Genomic DNA, 19801 nt, shown 5'->3' with positions numbered 1-19801 from the left:
TGTGTGGTCAATTTGTTTTATGGATGAAGAAACTGAGGTACAGAGAAGGACCCCATCTTGCCCAAGTTTGCACAGCTAGTAAGTGGTGAGGCCAGGCTGTACCCAGAGCCTGTACATGCTGTGGCTGGACCTCTTCCCTCCTGCACCCGCTCCCAGCCTCTCGGTGAGATGAGCATCTCCTCTCCACAAGGGGAAGAGACCATTGCCTGACACCAGTGTGACCCAAATGACAGGAGGTCATTAGTATGCCTCCTTCATTGATTTTACAGTTTATAATTTCATTCATATCATAACTTGGAATGGTTCATACTTTTTCTTTGGCCTCATGTTTTTCCTCAAAAGGGAATTAAAAACTTCGGCTTAGTTTAATTTGATGCTATTTTAATCCAAAATGGACCCATTGGTGAGGGTGGCATGAGAACTGATATAATGATGAAGTGATTTAATTCAAGTTATTAAGCAAGGTTTTCAAACTCACCGCCATTATCTCTGAGAATATGACTGAAAACGCCGGCTGGAGTGCCCCGTTGGCAATGGCACATAATGTCCCCACCACGAAGTAGGGCCATTCCGTTCTGTTCAGCTTCAGGATCTTCAGGAAGGGTACTGGTGGCACAGTTTCGTCCTAGAAGACACCAGGATAGACTGGTGATAACACCACAGCTACCAGAGTCCGTAGACGTAGAAAAGACCGGTCATCCCCCTCAAGGAACTTGCAAACTAGGTGCGGAGGACGACTGTCCACAACAAACTATGCGTCCGAGAGTAGGACAGTGCACTGTAAAGGTTGACAATGTTCTCTGCTGACTCAGTGTAAGCTGAGCACGAGTTGTTCACCCAAGAAGCAATCCTCATGGTGTGATCAGTCTACTTCTATTCCAGCCTCCGCCCAGTGAGCAGAAGCAGGGTCTGGGCACAAAAAGCCCTAGAATTCAAGGCCCAACTCAACTCAGGGATGGCGTTAGGGGCCAGTGAGACCATGCCCATGAAGAGAAGGACAAACGTGGGATACCAGCATGAACCCGAGAGCACGGGCCTGGCCTCCTCCCCACCAGAACCAGCCCAGTGCTGCCTTCTCTACGACATGTGCCCAACTCACAAAACCAAACCCATTGTGCCCCTTTTCTCTCACCGCTGTTCCCTGTGCAGACTTCTCTCCTCATAGCTCAGCTTGTTTGTGTGTGTTTGTTGTTGTTTGCACGTCTCCTTTTCTCATATGTGAATATTTAAAGATGAAGACAGCATCTTCATACCCCCCCAAACTAGCCCTGTGCCTGGTACATATCAGATTCTCACGTTGAACTTAACATCTGGTTAAGCTTCAAGTATTCAGGTCGCATAAAGGAGAATATTCTGACTATATAGGTAATTTAACATTAAACTAGACACAAAGGCTGCCTATGGAATGCCATAGCTTTCGGGCATTTAAATAGGTCCTGTTTGTGTCCTGATGAAACAGAGAACATAGGAGCAAGTTCTACTCAGCCCTCTTTTTGCAAACCACCCATTTTCTCATTTTAGTGTTTTGTTTTTCTCCCTGGTTAATATTATCTTTACATCCTTGTTTCCAGCCTGAGAAATGAGCCATTTTCTCAGGCTGCTACTCAACACAAACAGGTCTTCACAGGTCCCCCCAATCAGACTCAATTCCTCCCTCCCCTTGGACACACCGCTTATCCCCCTGTGATGATGCCTGTGCAGATCGTGCCGGCTGCGGCACTGCCTCCGCTCTGTGCCCGTCTCCGAGAGAAGTGCTTGTCTAGAATACCAGCCTCCACAGACGCGGCAGCATGACTCCCCAGATAAACGAGAAGCTGAAAGCGAATACTTCCACAGCCAAAAAGGGGGAACTGTTCATTTATCTTACTTGTGGTCATTCAGCTCCACAAAGGTACAATCGTTATTCTTCCTATAAATTCCCCAAGATGAAGATGTCTAGAGAGCCCTTGTAATTTCTGAAGTAAATAAAATTGCAGGCAGAGAAGACCAGATGCAATGAACTCTGGGTTGGCTTAGTTTCTTCACGTCAACACCAGAGTAAAGATAGACTCATCCTTTATCAATAAATAACCTCAAAATGTAGTCTCAAAACATTTCTTGAAATAAGAAAATACTTTTTTAGGAATGGATTCCCTAAAAAAGTTTGAGTTAACTTGAATTAATAAGACCCCAAGTCTTCAGGTGAGAAATGTTAAAAAAAATGCACAATTTTGTTATTTCTGGCCATGCTCCCCTTTTCCTTAGTAAGAAAAATCCAACCTAATTCAGAGTGGCAATGCATACAGCAAAATGATTCCATTTTCTACCGTCCCAATAAGTGCAGTTAGGTATGGCCGTAGTTACTGCCGATGACATGTAAGTAAAAGTATAGTGTGGAACTTCTAGAAAACCTTTGTTTCTTCCTGCTGCTTGGAACATGGATGTGATGGCTGAAGCTTCAGGAGCCATTTTATATCATCGAGGATGGAAGCCACGTGCAAAGATAAGAGAGATAAAGATGAAAGGACCCCGAATTCACGGTAACTGTGGAGACACCATTCTAGCCCTGGGTTCCTCACCTCTAACATTTTCCTTCCTTTAATCCTCACCTAAGGAAATTCCTGCATTGCTTTTAGAGAGAGAGTAAGGGAGAGAAAAAGGAAGAGAGAGAGCGAAACATCAAAGTGAGAGAAGTATCTTTCGGCTGCTTCCGGCACATATGCAGACCAGGGATCAAACCCACAACCGAGGTATGTGCCCTGACCAGAACCAAACCAACAGCCCTTCGGTCACGGGACGATGCTCCAACCCACTGAGCCACAATGGCCAGGGTCTAAGATTTCTTTTTATGTGAAAAAGAAATAACTCCTAATTTGCTTAAACTGGTGCTATTCTGGGTTACCTAGCATGGGTAGTCACATGTGATCCTACCTAATAGAGTATGCAGGTATCAGCCCCTCTCACTTTAGACTAGCCTACAGGCACACTTCATGTTATTGCACTTCACAGATGTTGTGTTTTTTTCTACAAATTGAAGGCAAGACCCTCCCTAAAAGATTACTACCCACTTTATTGCAGTGGTCTACAACCAAACCTGCTACATCTCTGAGGAATGCCTGTATTTATCTCTGTATCTCAAAGATGAATGGGCTATCTAATTTTGATATTAAGCATTTAAACTCAAGCACTAAGTTTTTGGATGTATTTTTTCCCATTGGAAATTCATTTTTAATTGGCATTGATTTTAATTCATTGTCAAATGCATTCGACATCTGAAATTTCCTTTTTTTCAAGAAGAGCGTGGTTCAGAGTAGGAATCATGTGTGCCTGCAATACACCTGCAAGGCCAAGAAGTTCAACAGAAAAACTACACAATAAAAGATTTAAGTGAAAACAACTCACAGGTTCATTAGTTTCCTCCTCAAGGCCATTCTGATACCTTCGTGAATTCCTAAGGCTTTTCTGAGTAGAATTCCTAAGTATGCGAGATTTCCAGCCATTTGGGGCCATACCCGTGGCAGTCTTTCCATCATTTAGTTCAATTTCAAATTTGTCGGACTGGATCTGGCTTCCTGATGTCTGAAAGAAGAACAAAATGTTCAATTGTGTGTGTGTGTGTGCAGTAACCTCCCAGTTTAGAACCATAAAGCCATTTTCAATATTACATGTGTCAAGGCTGTTAGATTTCATAACAGCATCACACTCAAGATTAACTGGAAAACTGTAGAGAAGTGTACCAACACATGGAAGTTAAAAAGGTTGAAAAGGAAAGAAAGGTTATATTCAATTTGATCAATGTGAAAATTGGAGTATAAAAGTATTTTCTAAGAAATATAAGGCAATTTTTTTGTCATTCAGCAGGTACGTATGAATTTCCTCAATGTGTAAGAATCCAGAGAACAAGGCATGGCCACCAGGAAAGGGAAGAACAATAAAGAGACACATTACCAAGGGCTGTCTGAAAGCTAAAGACAAGGAAAAGCTGGTCACTCCCTCGCATGAGGCAATTAAACTGCTTTCCTTGACTGAACACCATCAGCTTTTCTCGTCACAGTCCTGCTCAGAATCACACCTCATGCCAGGCGACCCAACCTGCAGGCTCAATCTCATTTCAGGTTTTTGGATTACTTCTCTCCTTAAAAGGGAAAGGAGGGGTAGTTTCAGGACCTCTATGTAGCTTAATGCCAGGTACGAGACTCTCAAGCCAACCTTGCTAGGAGTCTTGAGTCCGGTTCCCTGTTTGCTTCCTTTGTGACCGAGTACACAGCTTAATGGTTCGTCCAGGACCTCAGCCCCTGTGGTGCTGACTTGTTCTTGCTCCTCCCTCTCAGGTTTTGTCCCCAACCCAACCTGATTTCTAGTGCCTTACCGCACATCAGTAACCTGTCTATTTTGGTCTCTGCACATTATCCGATCCTAGCTTTCCACTTGTCTTTTCAGCACCCAACAGAATATTGCCCCTGTGCCTTGAACCACATTACAAAGGTATGCCCTGCTTGGTGGACTCACGTACTTGCTTATAACTGGCGCTGTTTTATACCATCTCCCAAACAAAACCAACCTAGACTCAAGATTTAGTCTTGTAACCGATCCTTGTATCCTCACTTCCACCCACTCCCACACTGTCAGATGCATTTTCCTGACGAGTAGCTCTGCTCCAATCATACCACAGCTCAAAAATCTTCCTCAGCAGTCCACCACACACTCAGGCCTGGCTCTCCCCAAATTTAGTTCATGGTAATTCACAACAGGCCATCTCTCGTGAATGTCTCCCCGTACCTTTTCCTTCTTTCATAATCTTGCCCACACTATCAAGGATAGCCCTTCCATTAAGTCCATTCTGATTTTAGCCTCATCCTATGATCAAATGAACACCATTCCCCCATAATACTTTTTCTGCGCCTTACCTAAAGCCCTCATTCAGCGGGTGCTGCAGTCACTGAGCTACAAAGCCAAGATGGCCCTTGTCACCAGGTGATCACAAGTATATTTAAACCCAATGGCCCTCATTTCTTACACCTTCAGCTGGCTCAAATATTTCATTGTAAAAAGTGAAACAATAATGTTGAAAGGAAATATGGGTGAATATCTTTTTTAAGAACAACCCCAGATCCTGAAGACAGGGAAGAAAAAAAATAGTTTAATTACATACAATTTAAAAATTTTTTATGGAAGCCAAACAAACAATAAAGTAAAATTCAAAGAACAAAGTAGGAAAAATGTTTTCAATATGCATGGGAGAAAAGCATATTTCCTTTTTTAGGCAAGGTGTTCTTATAAATCAATAAGAATATTCTAAACAACCCAACAGAAAACAGTCTATAGCAAAAAGGTTCTTTCACAGAGAAAAAAATACAAATGGCCAATGAACATGTGAAAACAGGCTCAATTTCATGAATAATGGAGGAAGTATGGAGTTACTATTTAGTTCTTTCAGGCCACCAAGATGAAAAATAAAGACCAAATAGCTGTCAGCAGAAGTTTGGGTTATGGGGGACTTTCAAATTTCTAAGATACTCATGACTGAATTTTTTTAAATGCTTGGATTTTAAGAAATAAGAATGCCTTACATTTACAACCTGAAAAAATTAAGGTACAGTTCAAAGAAACAACTGAGACTGAACAGCCCACCTAGTGGAAAAGCTGTGGTCATTCTGTTTAGAAACAAAACCCAGACAAGGGTGTTTTAACACCAGGTTGGACTCTGGAGGTTGAGGAAAAGAAAATAGCGTCAGCAGGAGCGTTTAGTGAACCCTCAGGCTCCCCGCGGCCCTTTCCTCCATGTGTCCAATAGCACCGACAAGTTGAAGGTAAGGCAAACCCGAATCAGAAGTGTGAAAGGCACGGGCATCATGGTGGAAAAGTCCAAAGGGCCTAAGAATCACAGAATGCCAGAGCTGGTGGAAACATCCATGGTCATCTCAGTGCAGGCTCTGGTCACTTAACACGCAAGGACACCAAAACCCAACGACTTGCCCAAGCCATTGTTTAGCTGATGGCAGGCCTTTTTGGTCGCCAGGCTACTATTCAATCTCTAGACATACAACTTTCCCCAGAAAGCTTAGGGAATAGGATAGAGAAAGGTCAGAGCTGTCCTATCCCCTCGGCAGTCTCCCAGCCTAGGTCCTGGTGGGAGTGGAAGGTCATTGTTTCAGCGACACAGAAGTAGGTCAGCCTGGGAGAAAGTGGTGACCTCATTCGAGGCCCCAACAGCAATTAACAAACACACCATGATTAATCTCCTCCTGCTGGAGAACATTCTCTGGCAAAAGGAAGCAAGCATTATAAAACTTTTCATCATTTCATTTGATATTTTCACTTAGGGAATTTGTAAATTTCAATAGATATCATTTCTCATGCAACTATTTTGTGTCAGGTACTTCTTTTTAAAGATGAAATTGATTAAAGATTAAAGATTAAAACAGCCTTATTGAGACATAATTCAAATACCATAAAATTCAACCCTTTAAAATGTGTGTGTGTGTGTGTGTGTGTGTTTAGTACATTCAGGTGCTTATTTCTTAGCCTTACAACAATGTAGCACGGTAGGTTTAGTATTCAAATGTAGACACTGAGGCTCAAAGAAGTTACTTGTCAGAAAACAAAGCAAATTTTTGACTTAACTTTTTTTGATCCACAGGCTTCAAGAGCAATATTTAGAATAGAAAAATACTGAGAACAAACCAAGCATCCAGCTTTAGAGAACTGACTAAGCAATTAATACACATTAATGTAATGGAGTGCTAAGTACCCATTAAACAAATAGTATTTGGATGACATATATCTGAAATATTAAGTAAAAGGAACAAAAATATATATACGTACATGCTGGTCACAATTATATCAAAGCAAATGCATATACTTTTACAAACATAAGAACTATGTTTATAGGATAAAATATTTTTAGGGTATTTCTTTCGCAAGGTTGCTCAAGTGAGTAAGCAGAATAAAATGTCTTGTTCGACAAGACAAACTGATGATTACCAATATCACCCGTTTTAGGAGTTAGAGTGAATAATTTTTTTAACAAACTGTAAGCATACCCCGTTTAAAACTGTGAGCATACAATTTAAAAACAGACTGTAGGCATACCCCGTTTTCACCACACTTCACTTTACTGTGCTTCACAGGTAGTATATTTTTTACAAATTGAAGGCAAGACCCTCCACCAGAAAAAAAGATTAGGATCACCTCTTTGTGACACTAGCAGTAAGTCAGTGGCCAGAACCAAACCCTCAGTGTCTCTGGAGTAGGCCTGTATTCCCAGTGACATGGCGCTGTATTAGGGTCATCTGGGGAGCATTTAAAACCACATAAGAACAAAATATAACCAGAGACATTGAAGTTAAGAACAATGTAACAAAAGCCAGAGGGGAGTGGGGAGGGGATAGTGGGGAGAGGGGCTTACAGGAACTACTATAAAGGACACATGGACAAAATCAAGGGGGAGGGTGGAAGCGGGGGAGGGAGGGAGGTTTGGCTGGGGTGGGGTGGAGGGATGGGGAGAAAAGGCAGAAAACTGTGATTGAATAACAATAAAACTTAAAAAAGAAAATTAAAATAAAATGTGTAAAAAAAAACACCCCACATAAGAACCTCCCCCAATCATTAGAGACCCTGGCATTGCCCCCTCACTCCTACCACCACTTTGAAGCTTCCTTAATCTTATGGTGGAAAGGACCTTTTATTGAACACATCCCCCAGGCAATTAAGAATCTCTGTCCTAAGAAATAAGTTCAAAATGTTTTAGGCATTTTCTTTTATTTTCCTCTTCTCTCACCTTTTTCTCTTTCAGACTCTTTCACTGATTCTGAATTAAAGTCTCAAACGTATACTTTTGGGTATCTTCCTGAATACTACTTAATCCTCAGTATGACGTTAGTTGTGTGATGTTTTAATCATGTAAAGAATATTATATAGAGGAGCACACAGCAGAAACACTTCCTGGGAAGCAGATACCTGCATGTTAACAAGCTTGAAGTACAGCCCTTCCTTCTTCATCAGTTCACTGTGGCTTCCCTGCTCCACGATGACTCCATCCTCAAACCCGGCGATGACGTCCGCATTGCGGATTGTAGACAATCGGTGTGCGATCACAATGGTGGTCCGGCCTTCTCTGGCCTGAAGGGGAAAAGGACAAACGTGCAGGGCAGCAGGTTTACAATGTCCACACACTGTCAATTAACATGCACAATTAAGCACTTGGCAGACTTGTCTGCGGCTGATGAGACAGTAGCTTGCTCTCCCGTGTGACTAGGGCACAAAGGCATCATTCATCTATGAAAGGTCAAAGTGAGACTTGAGCTCTGGATCAGACAGGAGGCCAGCCCCTTCAGTACAAGGATGGGTAACTCTGGAGGCATAAGTAGTGTCAGTCTTTACTCAAGAAATGGGAGAAAAGTTTGACCCTTCTCAAGTGTGGTCATACTTGACCAAGGAGCACTGGTCCTGTATATGGACTTCAGAAGAAACACATTAGTGGACTTGTTGGCACCCACAGCCTTCTCCAGGTCACTTCTGTAGGGCTGCTTTTGAAATGCATCCCTACATGGGGATGCAGTAAGTGATTTTACCTGTGATTCTGATGCACTAAACTGCAGGCAGTTTAGGTGACAATGTACCTTGGGGTCTGAACGGTTCAAAAATGTAGTTCCAAGTCCACCTGAATCACCACCTCTGAAGTGGAGCTAGGAAGTTTGATTTTTAATAAGTGCCCCGAGTGATTTTTTTATACATGCTAAAATCTACAAATCACCCCCTAAGTAGTTCAGTGAACTGGCATGTTGATTTGGTGGGTTTATTCATGGACATTTAAACCCTAGAAAATGCTCATCAAATTATTTCTGCTATGTCATTAATAATGGTTACTCTTCTTGATGCTCATTAGGCTAATAGTTTCTTTTTTTCCTACAGGATTTTATTTTATTTTCAATGAGTTTTTGTTTGTTTGTTTGTTTGTTTTGCTTCATCCCTTTGCCTCTTTCACGCAGCCTCCCAACACCGCCCCCCATCTGACAGCTGTCAGTCTGTTCTCTGTAACTCTGAGTCAGTTTCTATTTTGTTTGCTAGATAATTTTGTTCATTAGATTCCACATATGAGTGAAATCATTTGGTATTTCTCTTTCTCTGACCAGCTTATTTCACTTAGCATAATGCTACCAGGTCTATCTATGCTGTTGCAAAGGAAAATATTTCCTTCTTTTTTACAGCCAGGAAGTATTCCATTGTGTAAATGTACCACCGCTTTTTTATCTACTCATCTACTGATGGGCACTCGGGCTGCTTCCAGATCTTGGCAATTGTAAATAATGCTGCAATGAACATAGGAGTGCATATATTGTTTCGAATCAGTGTTTTGGGTTTTTTGGATAAATTCCCAGAAGTGGAATTGCTGGGCCATAAGGCAGTTCCATTTTTAATTTTTTCAGGTAACTCCATACCGCTTTCCACAGTGGCTGCACCAATCTGCATTCCCATAAACAGTGCACATGTGTTCCCTCTTCTCCACATCCTCATCAGCACTTGCTGTTTGTTGATGTATTGATGGCAGCCATTCTGACAGGCATGACCACTTCTACTCTGAGGCAATAAAACCTGGCTAGGTTGGTCATTAGAGTATAGCCTAATTCAGCCAGGTAGTTAAAAATAGGAGGCTATATTCATAAGAGGCAAAAAAGTGGGATAATTCAAAATGGTCATTGGTTGTTCAAAGGATAAACAAAATGCATATATCCACACAATGGGATATTATTGCACCATAAGAAGGAATGATACTCTGATGCATGTTTCAACGTGAATGACATTGAGAACATGATGCCAAGTGGAAAAGGCCAAAAAGGCCACACACCGTATGATTCCACTGACATAAAATGTCCAGAACAGGCAAGTCTATGGAGACACAAAGCAGATTGGTGGTTGCCAGGGGCTGGGGTATGAGTGGAATGGTGAGTGACTGCTAATGGGTACAAGGTATCCTTATGGGATGATAAAAATATTCTTCAGTTACATTGTGGTGGTGATGGTTGCAAAACCTCGTGAATATACTAAAAACCAATGAATTGTACATATGAAGACGGCAAACTTCATGGTATATGAATTATATCTCAAATTTTTAAAAAAGAGCAGCCATAAAAATTCTGAAAAATTTTGATGAGAGGGGAATATCTCTAAATTAAAATATAAAATGCTACAACAACTAAAATAGTAAAATTTGGGGGAAACTATTACATGAATAGGCAATTTGATCCACAGAACAAAATGGAGTCCAGAAAGAGAGATAAAACAATTAAGAATTAGTATATGATAAATATGGCATTATCTATCAATAGGGGAAAGATGGACAGCTAATAAATGGCACCGAGCTACTTGTGTAGCCACCTGGAAAAAAAAAATAATGTGATCTTTTGACTTCAGTCCTTGGTCTAAAATAACTAGATGAGTCAGCTGTGTTTAAATAAATACAAAAGAGTTAAACCATAAAAAGGAAGACTGGAGCACAGCTCTATTGGGTGTTTTTAAGACTATTCTTTGATTTTTAGTATACAGGTGCCGAAGAAGCATCCATAAATACTTACTGATGTGGCAGTTGCATGGCTTGGCCCAAAGACATATGGGAAGAAGCATGGCCATTCTAATTATATTCATGATAGTGACAGTGATCAATGAATTTCTAACAGTGGCTATGTTAACATTATGATAACAGGTTGATGCCATATCAACACCAAAAAACCCCCCAAAAGACAAAACCCCAAACAGATTGGAATCAGCTTTGTGAGTGACTGACTGGCGTGCCGAAGACACAAACTATGTATTTGTGAATTTAAGTTATCATCTGTCACCCTTGACCAAAAATTTCTGGCCAGAGTAGAGATTTGACACAAAGAGATTTTTTCCCCTGGCTTCTCAGACATTCCAATGATGACAACACATTGCAAATAAACACCCTAGATTCAAGGACACCCACTATTAAGAAATTTGGCCATTGTGCTAGTTTGGGATGTGCAGGGATGAAAGGCAGGCCCAAACAAAGGGGGTACTAATCCATTAGCCTTTCAGGAACTTCTGGGGAAAAAAGCATAAAATGAAACCTTTGGAATCATTTCACAAAATCTCCATGGAGGCTAACTGTTGGTTCTTTTCTTACCCCTCCTGTATGGTGACTCTATGAGCAAGAGAAGGCATGCAGGTGTGAAACTCCGTGGCTATTGATTTACTTGAAAAAATCAAAATATCAAATCTGCTTTTGTATTCTTTAAGATCTCATATTTAAAAGATCTTATCTTGAGATCTTTACATTCATTTATATAGTGTCATCTGACTCTGTTTTTACACTTTGTTGTTATCACAGATGACATCAGCACTGAAGTGTCCTAAGATAAGGGTTTTTTTTTTTTAATCCTCACCCAAGAATATGTCCATTAACTTTTCAAGAGAGAGGGAGAGAGAGAGAAACATAGGTTGGTTGCCTCCTGCATGCACCCCAATCATGGATCGAACCCACAACCTAGGCATGTGTCCTGACCAGGAATCAAACTGCCAACCTCCCGGCGCACAGAACAATGCTCCAACCAACTGAGCCATGCAGCCGGGGCCTAAGAAAAGGTTCCTCTTGTGAAGTTTCAGCTTAAAGATGATAGTTAAAAATTCAGAATACATGAGCCAGGTACATGAGGTCAGCATCCTTAAAATGTGTTGATTATTTTTTACATGCTTAGAAAAACACAAGTTGAACTTTATTTCTGGAAAATCATCCATTTGCCCTTATGAATAAAGATGATGTTACAACCTACAAAATAAGGCAAGTATTTTGACTGTTGTGCAGTGAGACCAGTGTCTAGGTAACCAGATTTTTTTTGCAGATTTTTACACAACTACTTTGGATCAAAGTAATAACCTATCTGCAAGGAAAAAGCAAAGATGAGTCACCCATTGCATAGTCCTGGCTTTCAGCTCCCTTTACCTTAGTCAAAGCAAGCCAATTAATGAAACAGCCACCTCTGCAATTTGACCTGACAGAGCAGAGAAATCAATAAAGCCCGCGGAGAAAGCTTCATTTGCTTTCATGTTTTTCAACCTGCACTCACAAAGCATTAGCAAGAATTTTCATGAAGTTTCAACTTGGTGGTCCTTCAGGTGTTTTGTGTCTACTGACCTTATCCAAAGCCGCCTGTACCTCAGCTTCACTCTCAGTGTCCAAGGCCGATGTGGCCTCATCCAGCAGGAGGATCTTGGGGTTGCGAACCAGGGCTCGAGCGATGGCGATTCTCTGTTTCTGTCCGCCACTCAGCTGGGCCCCTCTCTCTCCAACCAGGGTGTCAAATTTCTACAACACAGAAAGCATGGAAGAGCTGTTGAAGTATTTTAAATAGAAAAGGCTATGGAGTCTAGAAATTCATGAAGACAACATAAGATTCATTATGACTATTGCAATGAGTCAATTATAACAAAATAAATGAATACTGAATCCTACTAATCCTAAAAACTACCAATACTAACTCTGTATAAAAATTTACATGATTTATGTACCAGGCCATAGTCCTTAAACCTCCGACTGAATAATTCGAGGGACTGACCTAGCAAAGTTGGACAACCTCGCATTATTAGCTTAACCTTTGAAGAAAGAACTCAGTCACGTGAGAGGAAACTCTAATTTTGAGGGCAACTACATCAACAAAACATTTACCTGCGGTAACTTCATGATAAACTCGTAGGCGTTGGCTTCTTTGACAGCTTTCTTTATTTCCTCCATGGTGACATTCCCACGGCCATAACGAATGTTTTCAGCAATTGTGGTAGAAAAGAGCACCGGCTCCTGACTCACTAGTCCAATGATTTCCCTCAGATACTTTACATTAAAGGTCCTAATATCCTGCCCATCGATGTTAATCTGAAAAGCACATTGAACATTTTCATCAAACACTTTAAACCATCTGATGTCTAAAGCATCAAGGCTCTTTCATGTGTTATGAAAAAATCTTAGGTAATATTGAACTTATTTCGGTGACTAGGAATGAGAATTGGAAATAAAGAGCAAAGTGCAAGAATAGACATAAAAAGTATATGCTCTTTTTTGATATTTATCACCTTACATTCAGAGTTTTTTCATGGATGGATAATTCTACGTAATTGATTCGGTTTATATATTTTTGATATATTGTTGTTTTTCTTACCATTACAAATTTGAATAAAAATGTTCACTTTCCTACCTAGTCTACATATTATTTTGATGGCATTATGGTGTTTAACTATATGTAATACACCAAAATTACCTTAGCACTTGCCACCTCCTGGGTATTTGGTTTCCTTCAGAAATACGGAAGGACAATCACTGGAGAAGTAGAGAATGACCAGGCTGGTTTACTTTTTTCTTCTTTAGTAACAAGTGCTTACCTTTACAATTAGTAGTATATGTTGGGCATTCGTTATTTGCTGAATAAAGGTTGAATAAACAAGCCTCTAATAAGATTTTAATAATGTCAGTAGGAATATGTGAATATATTTGCTTCATTATAATTGACTAGCTCTGGGGTTTATCATTTTAATCTGTTTTTTTCTAATTAATAGGTATCAGGTGGTAGCTTATATTTGTTTAAATTTGTATATATTTAAATATGAGGATGACCACTTCTTGAAACTTTTTACAAATTTGTATTTATTACAAAAAGATTTGCATGTTCACATCCTATTTTAGATTCTTATTAGAACTGACCTCTGAACAATGTGGGGGTTAGGGGAACAGATCTGCCATGTAGTCGAAAATCCACCAATAACTTTTGACTCCCCCAAACCTTAAATACTAATAGCTTACCACTTACCAGAAGCCTTACCCATTACATAAACAGTTGGTTAATATATATTTTGTATGCTATATGTGTTATATACTGTATTCTTGTAATAAAGTAAGCCAGAGAACATGAATTGTTATTGGGAAAAGTATAAGGAAGAGAAAATACATTTACAGTGCTTACTGAAAATTATCTGCGTGTAAGTGGACCTGCACAGTTCAAGCCTTATTGTCGAAGGTCAACTGCAATTTCTCAAATATTAAATATAATAGTTTTCCCATATATATCATAAATCACTTGTTCCAATTTATAGCTTTCCTTTATTACAGTTTTACTGACTTATATTGGAGAGAGGTTTAAGAAAAATTGAATTAATTGACTAGACTACTGGGCATTTCTTCCATAGTTTTAGTGGAAGAAAATTGTTATATCATGATGTGAACCATGAATATCTCTGAGTTATGGAATTTCTGAAGACTTTTCTTTTTCCTGCTGACATGTATATTTTCTAAAAATGTATGTAATACTCCAGGAATAATTTTAAAAATAAAATATTTTCAAATGCTTATCCTCATGGTTAGTATTTTGCTAGGTTCTTTTTCAAAAAATAAAGAAAAATGTTTACACTTGAAACAACTTAGTTTGCTTTAGTAAATGAGGATGGGCACCTGTGTTCATCCTGAGTAATATCAGATATTTCCAGGAATGTTTATTAATTTTATTAAATAAATAAGTAACGTATGTGTCCTAGAAAAACTTTGTATTAATTCCTATAACTTCTACTTCGATGACTTTTTAATATATATTTTTTTGTAACTTACAATTATCTGTTTCCATAATAATATACTTTCATAGCACATAAACCCAATGTATTAAAATGGTAAAATTTTAATATATACATTGTGGGTTAGTATTATATTAGCGTTAAATTACTACTTTTGATCATTGTTTTGTGGTTATATAAAAGAACGTCTTTCCTTATAAAATGTATTCTGAAGTATGTAGGGGTTAAGGGAAATGATGCCCTTCTTACTTTCAAAGGTTCAGAAAAAAAAATACATGTGTATGCGCATATATGTGTGTCTGTGTTTCCATGCAAAGAGAGAGAGGACGATAAAGTGAAGGCGTCAAAATACAAGCAATTAGTAAATACGGGTGAAGGCTGTAGTGAGTTCCCTACATGCAACTTTTCTGTAGGTTTGAATTTATAATACAATTTTGAAGAGGCAAAGAAAAAATATACCCATATACCCTAGGCTATTATTGTCCCCCATGTTTCCAAAATTTCTTACGAGACTATCCCACTTTCCCCTTCAGATATTCCAACATTGAAGAAAACTCAACTGTCTTCGATGAACTGAATTACTGTCCTAAGATTTCTTGTAATCCTGACTACCAAACTGTCAACAAGAGCAATATGAAATATTTTTGGCCAAACCCAATCACTCCTTAAACATAATTTTCTCAGTGGCTGGGTGACGGTTTCTGGTGATTTAGTGGGTTATGAAGAGCTTAGTTGTAACAGAAAGGAGTGTTGGGTAGATTCTTTGGCTTTTATCATCTTGAATACTTTCATTAAAGCAGCCCTAAAGTTTGAATGCATTATCCAAATACATGGCAATTCCATAGCCCTTTGACCAAAATTGCATTCACGTGCAAATTTGTGACTAAAACACAGTTCCAATGGGCTCAGTGGTACCCAGCTTCCCAGTTTGGAGGGCTTGGTTCTTCCCACTTACCATACCCTCATCAGGGTCGTAGAGCCTCTGTATCAGCTGCACCGTCGTGCTTTTCCCACAGCCACTGTTCCCAACCAGGGCCACCGTCTGCCCACTCTGGACCTTCAGGTTGAGGCCCTTCAAGATCTGTGAGGAAAATGGAGAAAAAGAACACTTCACAACAAAATTCTAAAAGGGGAGTCATTTGATTCAATTTCAAATGTGAAAAACTATCAAATAGGTTCCACCCCCCAAGGACCCAGGGTGGCTGAGGAGCTGCGCACCATCACCAGGCCACCACACTCCTGCTAACGTGGCGCTAGGAGCAGCACAGAGCCTGCAGACTGTGGCCCTGGGGCCTGAGGGCAGGCGTTGTGAGATGCTGTGCCCTGGCGCCCACCCCCACCCCGTCTACTCTCAGGGAGTGACACAAATGGATAATAACCGAAAATGGTATCAGAATAGTGAGAATCAGCAATTTTGCACAGGAAGCACTGGGAGATGTTTGCTGTAGTCTGCCTGAAGTTGGGACAAAATTGAACAAACTAGATAGGTCTGGTGCTTTGGAAAGTGCAGAAGCTGCGAGTGAACAAGATTCTCCTCTATCGGAAGTAACTGAAATTAATGAGGCTCTTGCAAAAAATCCAGGACTTAACAAAACTTGTGATGAAGATGATAGGCTGATCAAGATGACACTGAGCACCCCTACAGAACTAGAGGAACTAATGTGTGGAAAGAAGCATGAGAAATACATAAAATCTATTGAGGACTGAAAACGGAAAACCCCCGCCCCCCAAATAAAATAATATGAAACAGCTTAATCTAGCATAGTTGTATTAAATTAGCGGTGAAGAGAAGATTTAAAATAGCGACTTTTGGTAATACCAATGGAAAAAGTAGCTATTTACAGTGTTACTGGAAGAAAATAACCTTAACTTTCTAACAACTGCAGATAAACACAATATGCACCTTTTTCTAACACCTTATGATTTTTAGGCTAGGCTACACTTATAATATTCAGGATTCCTGAAATTATCGGTTGTAAAATTTAGCTATAGAAGTTATGTAATTCAAAGATAACATTGTTATTATAAGCCTTACATAATACAACTTGGGGCAAAAGTAGGTTTATAGTTGTTCATATGGAAAATAATACAACAATTAATAAATAATACAAGAATAAACTCTGTTTTGCACACTCATAACTGTAAACTTACTTTCGCCTCACCATGTATGGTAACTTGCTTACATCTGTCTCTAGATTTGGGTCAAAATACTGAGTGATCTTCCCATTGGGAATAACTGGCAGTGGAGAAAAGTTTGTTAACAGTGTCAGATGATGAACATACCACCTTAAATTTGCAGTATACTGCATTTGCTGGTGTGATTTTTATACGGTGAAGCAACAGCCTTACAGGAAAACAAGGAACAGTTTAATAATAAAACTTCCAACTTCTTCATTAAAAACACTATCAAATAAAGGAATATAACCCCAAAAGGAAAAGCCACATAAATATCAGAATATTAGATTCTCTAGGTTACTTAAGATGATTAAACAATCAGTCAGTTTTGGGAATTCCTGTAAATATTATCTACGGTACCTTGACATTAGCACGAGCTGGGTAAGAAAAATGAACATCATTGAACTCCAAATTCCCTTTGATGTTGTCTGGTTTGTGTCCTCTCTCTGAAAAACTGTCAATTTTAGGATTCTAAATAAAACAAAATTCAATGACTATTCCATAACAGAATAAACAATCGCATTTTCTAAGGAATATCATTCAGCAAATCCCCCAAATAAGGCCTGGAATGGTACAATCTCCCTCACAAAAGAGAACCCAAGGTAAAGATTGTGCGTGCATGTGTGTGTGTGTGTGTGTGTTTAAGGAAATGTTCATTCTCAGAAAACAGGCATTTCCTTAAAAGAACATAAGGGATATACTCATTTTTTTTCATACAATATTTCAGTTTAAGATTTTGGCATATCTTTATAAATTTTGTAAATGGTCAGATATGCATGTTTATACAACAAAAACATACTACAATTGACATAGCCAGGTGTTTCATCCTTTAGTGAAAATTAGCTTTTCCTAAATAATAAATGTAATGGATTGGGTTGAGAAGACTGAACAATTGGTTCGAGCCAAGGTATTGAGGGACAATGTAAACTTTCAATGCATTTGGAAGCTGAGCACTTTTCTCATAACTCAGATCAATGAAGCAGGAGGAATCACTTGGATTAAATGATCAAATTTCAGTTATCTTCTGTGGAGTTCGTACATAAACAGTGACATATTTAAATATGTAAAAACTATTTTCTTTATTCCACTGCAGCCAGTACAACTTATTCAACATAGTCGATTCAAAATTATATCAAACATACAGTGGTCATTTTCTTTTTAGGGCAACCCAGCAAAACATACTGTCAATTCTGGTCCCACCAATAATTTTTCCACCCACTCATCCTGTATAGAAATCATAATATTCTCATTCCGGCTACAAAATGAAAGAGAGAAGGAGAAAAAAGCTAGGAAGACAAACGTCTTTGCTCTGAACTCTAATAATAACACAAGTACAGATGTACCTTTCCAGAATGGGGTCAGGATTATTATATTATTTAAAGATAAACTTTTAGAATATTAATGAGGCTTTTTATTTCATTCATTACCAAGAAAAGGTTGTTAACGTCACATAATTAATTTTCACATGATATTTAACCTAAAGCCAGATGTAATTACTCAAACCTCAAGGAATTTCTCAGCAGCAAAGTAATCAATAACTCACATTGTCTATAATAGCAAAGATCACATATGCAGCTCCTCTTGCATTGGCAAAAGCGTCAATACACGGGGCAGCCTGTCCAACACTGAAAGCTCCAATCAGAATTGAAAAAAAGACCTGAGCAAAAGAACGTGAGGAAAAGTTAACAGCCCCACTTGGGGGTCCATTATCTCAAATATGATTTGTTGGAAGCACACACTATACAAAGGATTGAGTTCAAGTTTAACCTTTTAAATTTTTTTTAGCAAAAGAACAAATTTTAGAAGGTTACTAAAGTATTTCATTGTACAAATGATTTTCTTCAACCTCAAAAATATTTGTGTAGCTTGCCAAACTATCTATTTCTCTTCTTCTGAACTTACAGAGCTAGAAAGATTTTTCAACCCTATTTCCGTGATTCTGATGCTAGTGCAACCAGAGGGAAGCATTTTTCATCAGTATTATTATTCTGATTTTTTTCTAACTATATATATAGAATATACAGAATGCTCAAGATGAAACATGGTAGATACTGACCCCATGGAATTTTCCTTAAAAAGTACCATTTTACATACATATTTTAATAAGATTTTAAATATAAGAATTAGTCCATACATTATAAAACACTAAATTACACCTGTGTGCACTGATTAATAATTCCTTTACACAATTATTCTGTAAGTTTTGTACTATGCCACACAAAACTTAACACTTTTTCCTTTATATTTTTCTACTAGGAAAATCAATTGATATAGAAAAGCCAAGGATATAGCCTCAGGAATATGGATTATTAGCATAATTCAAATTATGCTAATTTGAGGAAAACAAATGAAGAGAAATTACTCCTGTCTCTCTGGGCATGGTGAAACTTTCACATATAATTTGGCTTTTCTCAGAAGACAGAAACAATAACACTACCCATAACCAGAACTCAAATATCCCTCACTATCTCTCCACTGTCTGCAACACAGATAAGAACCAGTAAGAAGGAAAAAAGCCTCTATCAATATAGATGTTACCAAAGCAATGCACTGGAGGCCTTATGCACAGGGCGTTGCTGGGCCCCTGCACCACGGAGAGAGAGCGCTCTCCAGCCTGACTGGGGCGCTGCCACTGCCCACAGGCTGCAAAGGAGGAGACAAGGCCAGAGCCGACAACTCATCACCAAACGTGCACAGCAAAATCAGGGTTCAGTCTCCTTTCTTCATAAAAGTCAGCAAGCAAGAAACTGAAGAAAAGTGGAAAGCTTCTAAGCTAACAATCAGAGAGGAGACCAAAATGAGAGAAAAGAAAGGCACGGCAATTCTGAAAGTTCATCCAGCCAAACAGCCCTCAACAGCTCAATGGAGTCTGAAGGCTGCGCTGGAGAAAACAGTTTGAAGTGATTAATCTTCACAACGGCCCCATGTCATCAGCAATGGGCCTCGCTGTGTTCAGTATCTTCTGCTCATAAAAATAGGGAAGTTCACGTTTTAAAAGATCACTGTTTGAATGGTCACATGTTGTTCTGAGTGTCACCGACATGGAAAGATGGTCACAAAATATTTCTAGTTTTTAAAA

The 19801-nt window shown here is 39.1% G+C and overlaps 1 protein-coding gene across 5 annotated transcripts in view; it reads right to left on the bottom strand.

Annotated features, from left to right (window-relative positions):
• Window positions 1-19801, bottom strand: part of ABCB4 (ATP binding cassette subfamily B member 4) — a 68104-nt gene that overhangs the window by 25537 nt on the left and 22766 nt on the right. For 4 of the 5 annotated variants that reach the window (XM_053926582.2, XM_053926580.2, XM_045194269.3 and 1 more), the window contains 8 exons: window positions 18266-18379; window positions 17083-17193; window positions 15503-15628; window positions 12662-12865; window positions 12131-12301; window positions 7939-8100; window positions 3382-3558; window positions 479-625 (listed from right to left, as the gene is read on the bottom strand). In XM_053926582.2, coding sequence (XP_053782557.1) covers window positions 479-625; window positions 3382-3558; window positions 7939-8100; window positions 12131-12301; window positions 12662-12865; window positions 15503-15628; window positions 17083-17193; window positions 18266-18379 — 1212 coding nt within the window. Of the gene's footprint in view, window positions 1-478; window positions 626-3381; window positions 3559-7938; window positions 8101-12130; window positions 12302-12661; window positions 12866-15502; window positions 15631-17082; window positions 17194-18265; window positions 18380-19801 lie in introns of those variants that run through there. The other variant, XM_053926583.2, reaches the window with a different exon arrangement.

Source organism: Desmodus rotundus, chromosome 6 (genome assembly GCF_022682495.2).
Source record: "Desmodus rotundus isolate HL8 chromosome 6, HLdesRot8A.1, whole genome shotgun sequence".
Lineage (NCBI taxonomy): Eukaryota > Metazoa > Chordata > Mammalia > Chiroptera > Phyllostomidae > Desmodus > Desmodus rotundus.
The sequence above is the reverse complement of the archived record's forward strand: the minus strand, read 5'-3'. Positions and strand labels throughout refer to the sequence as shown.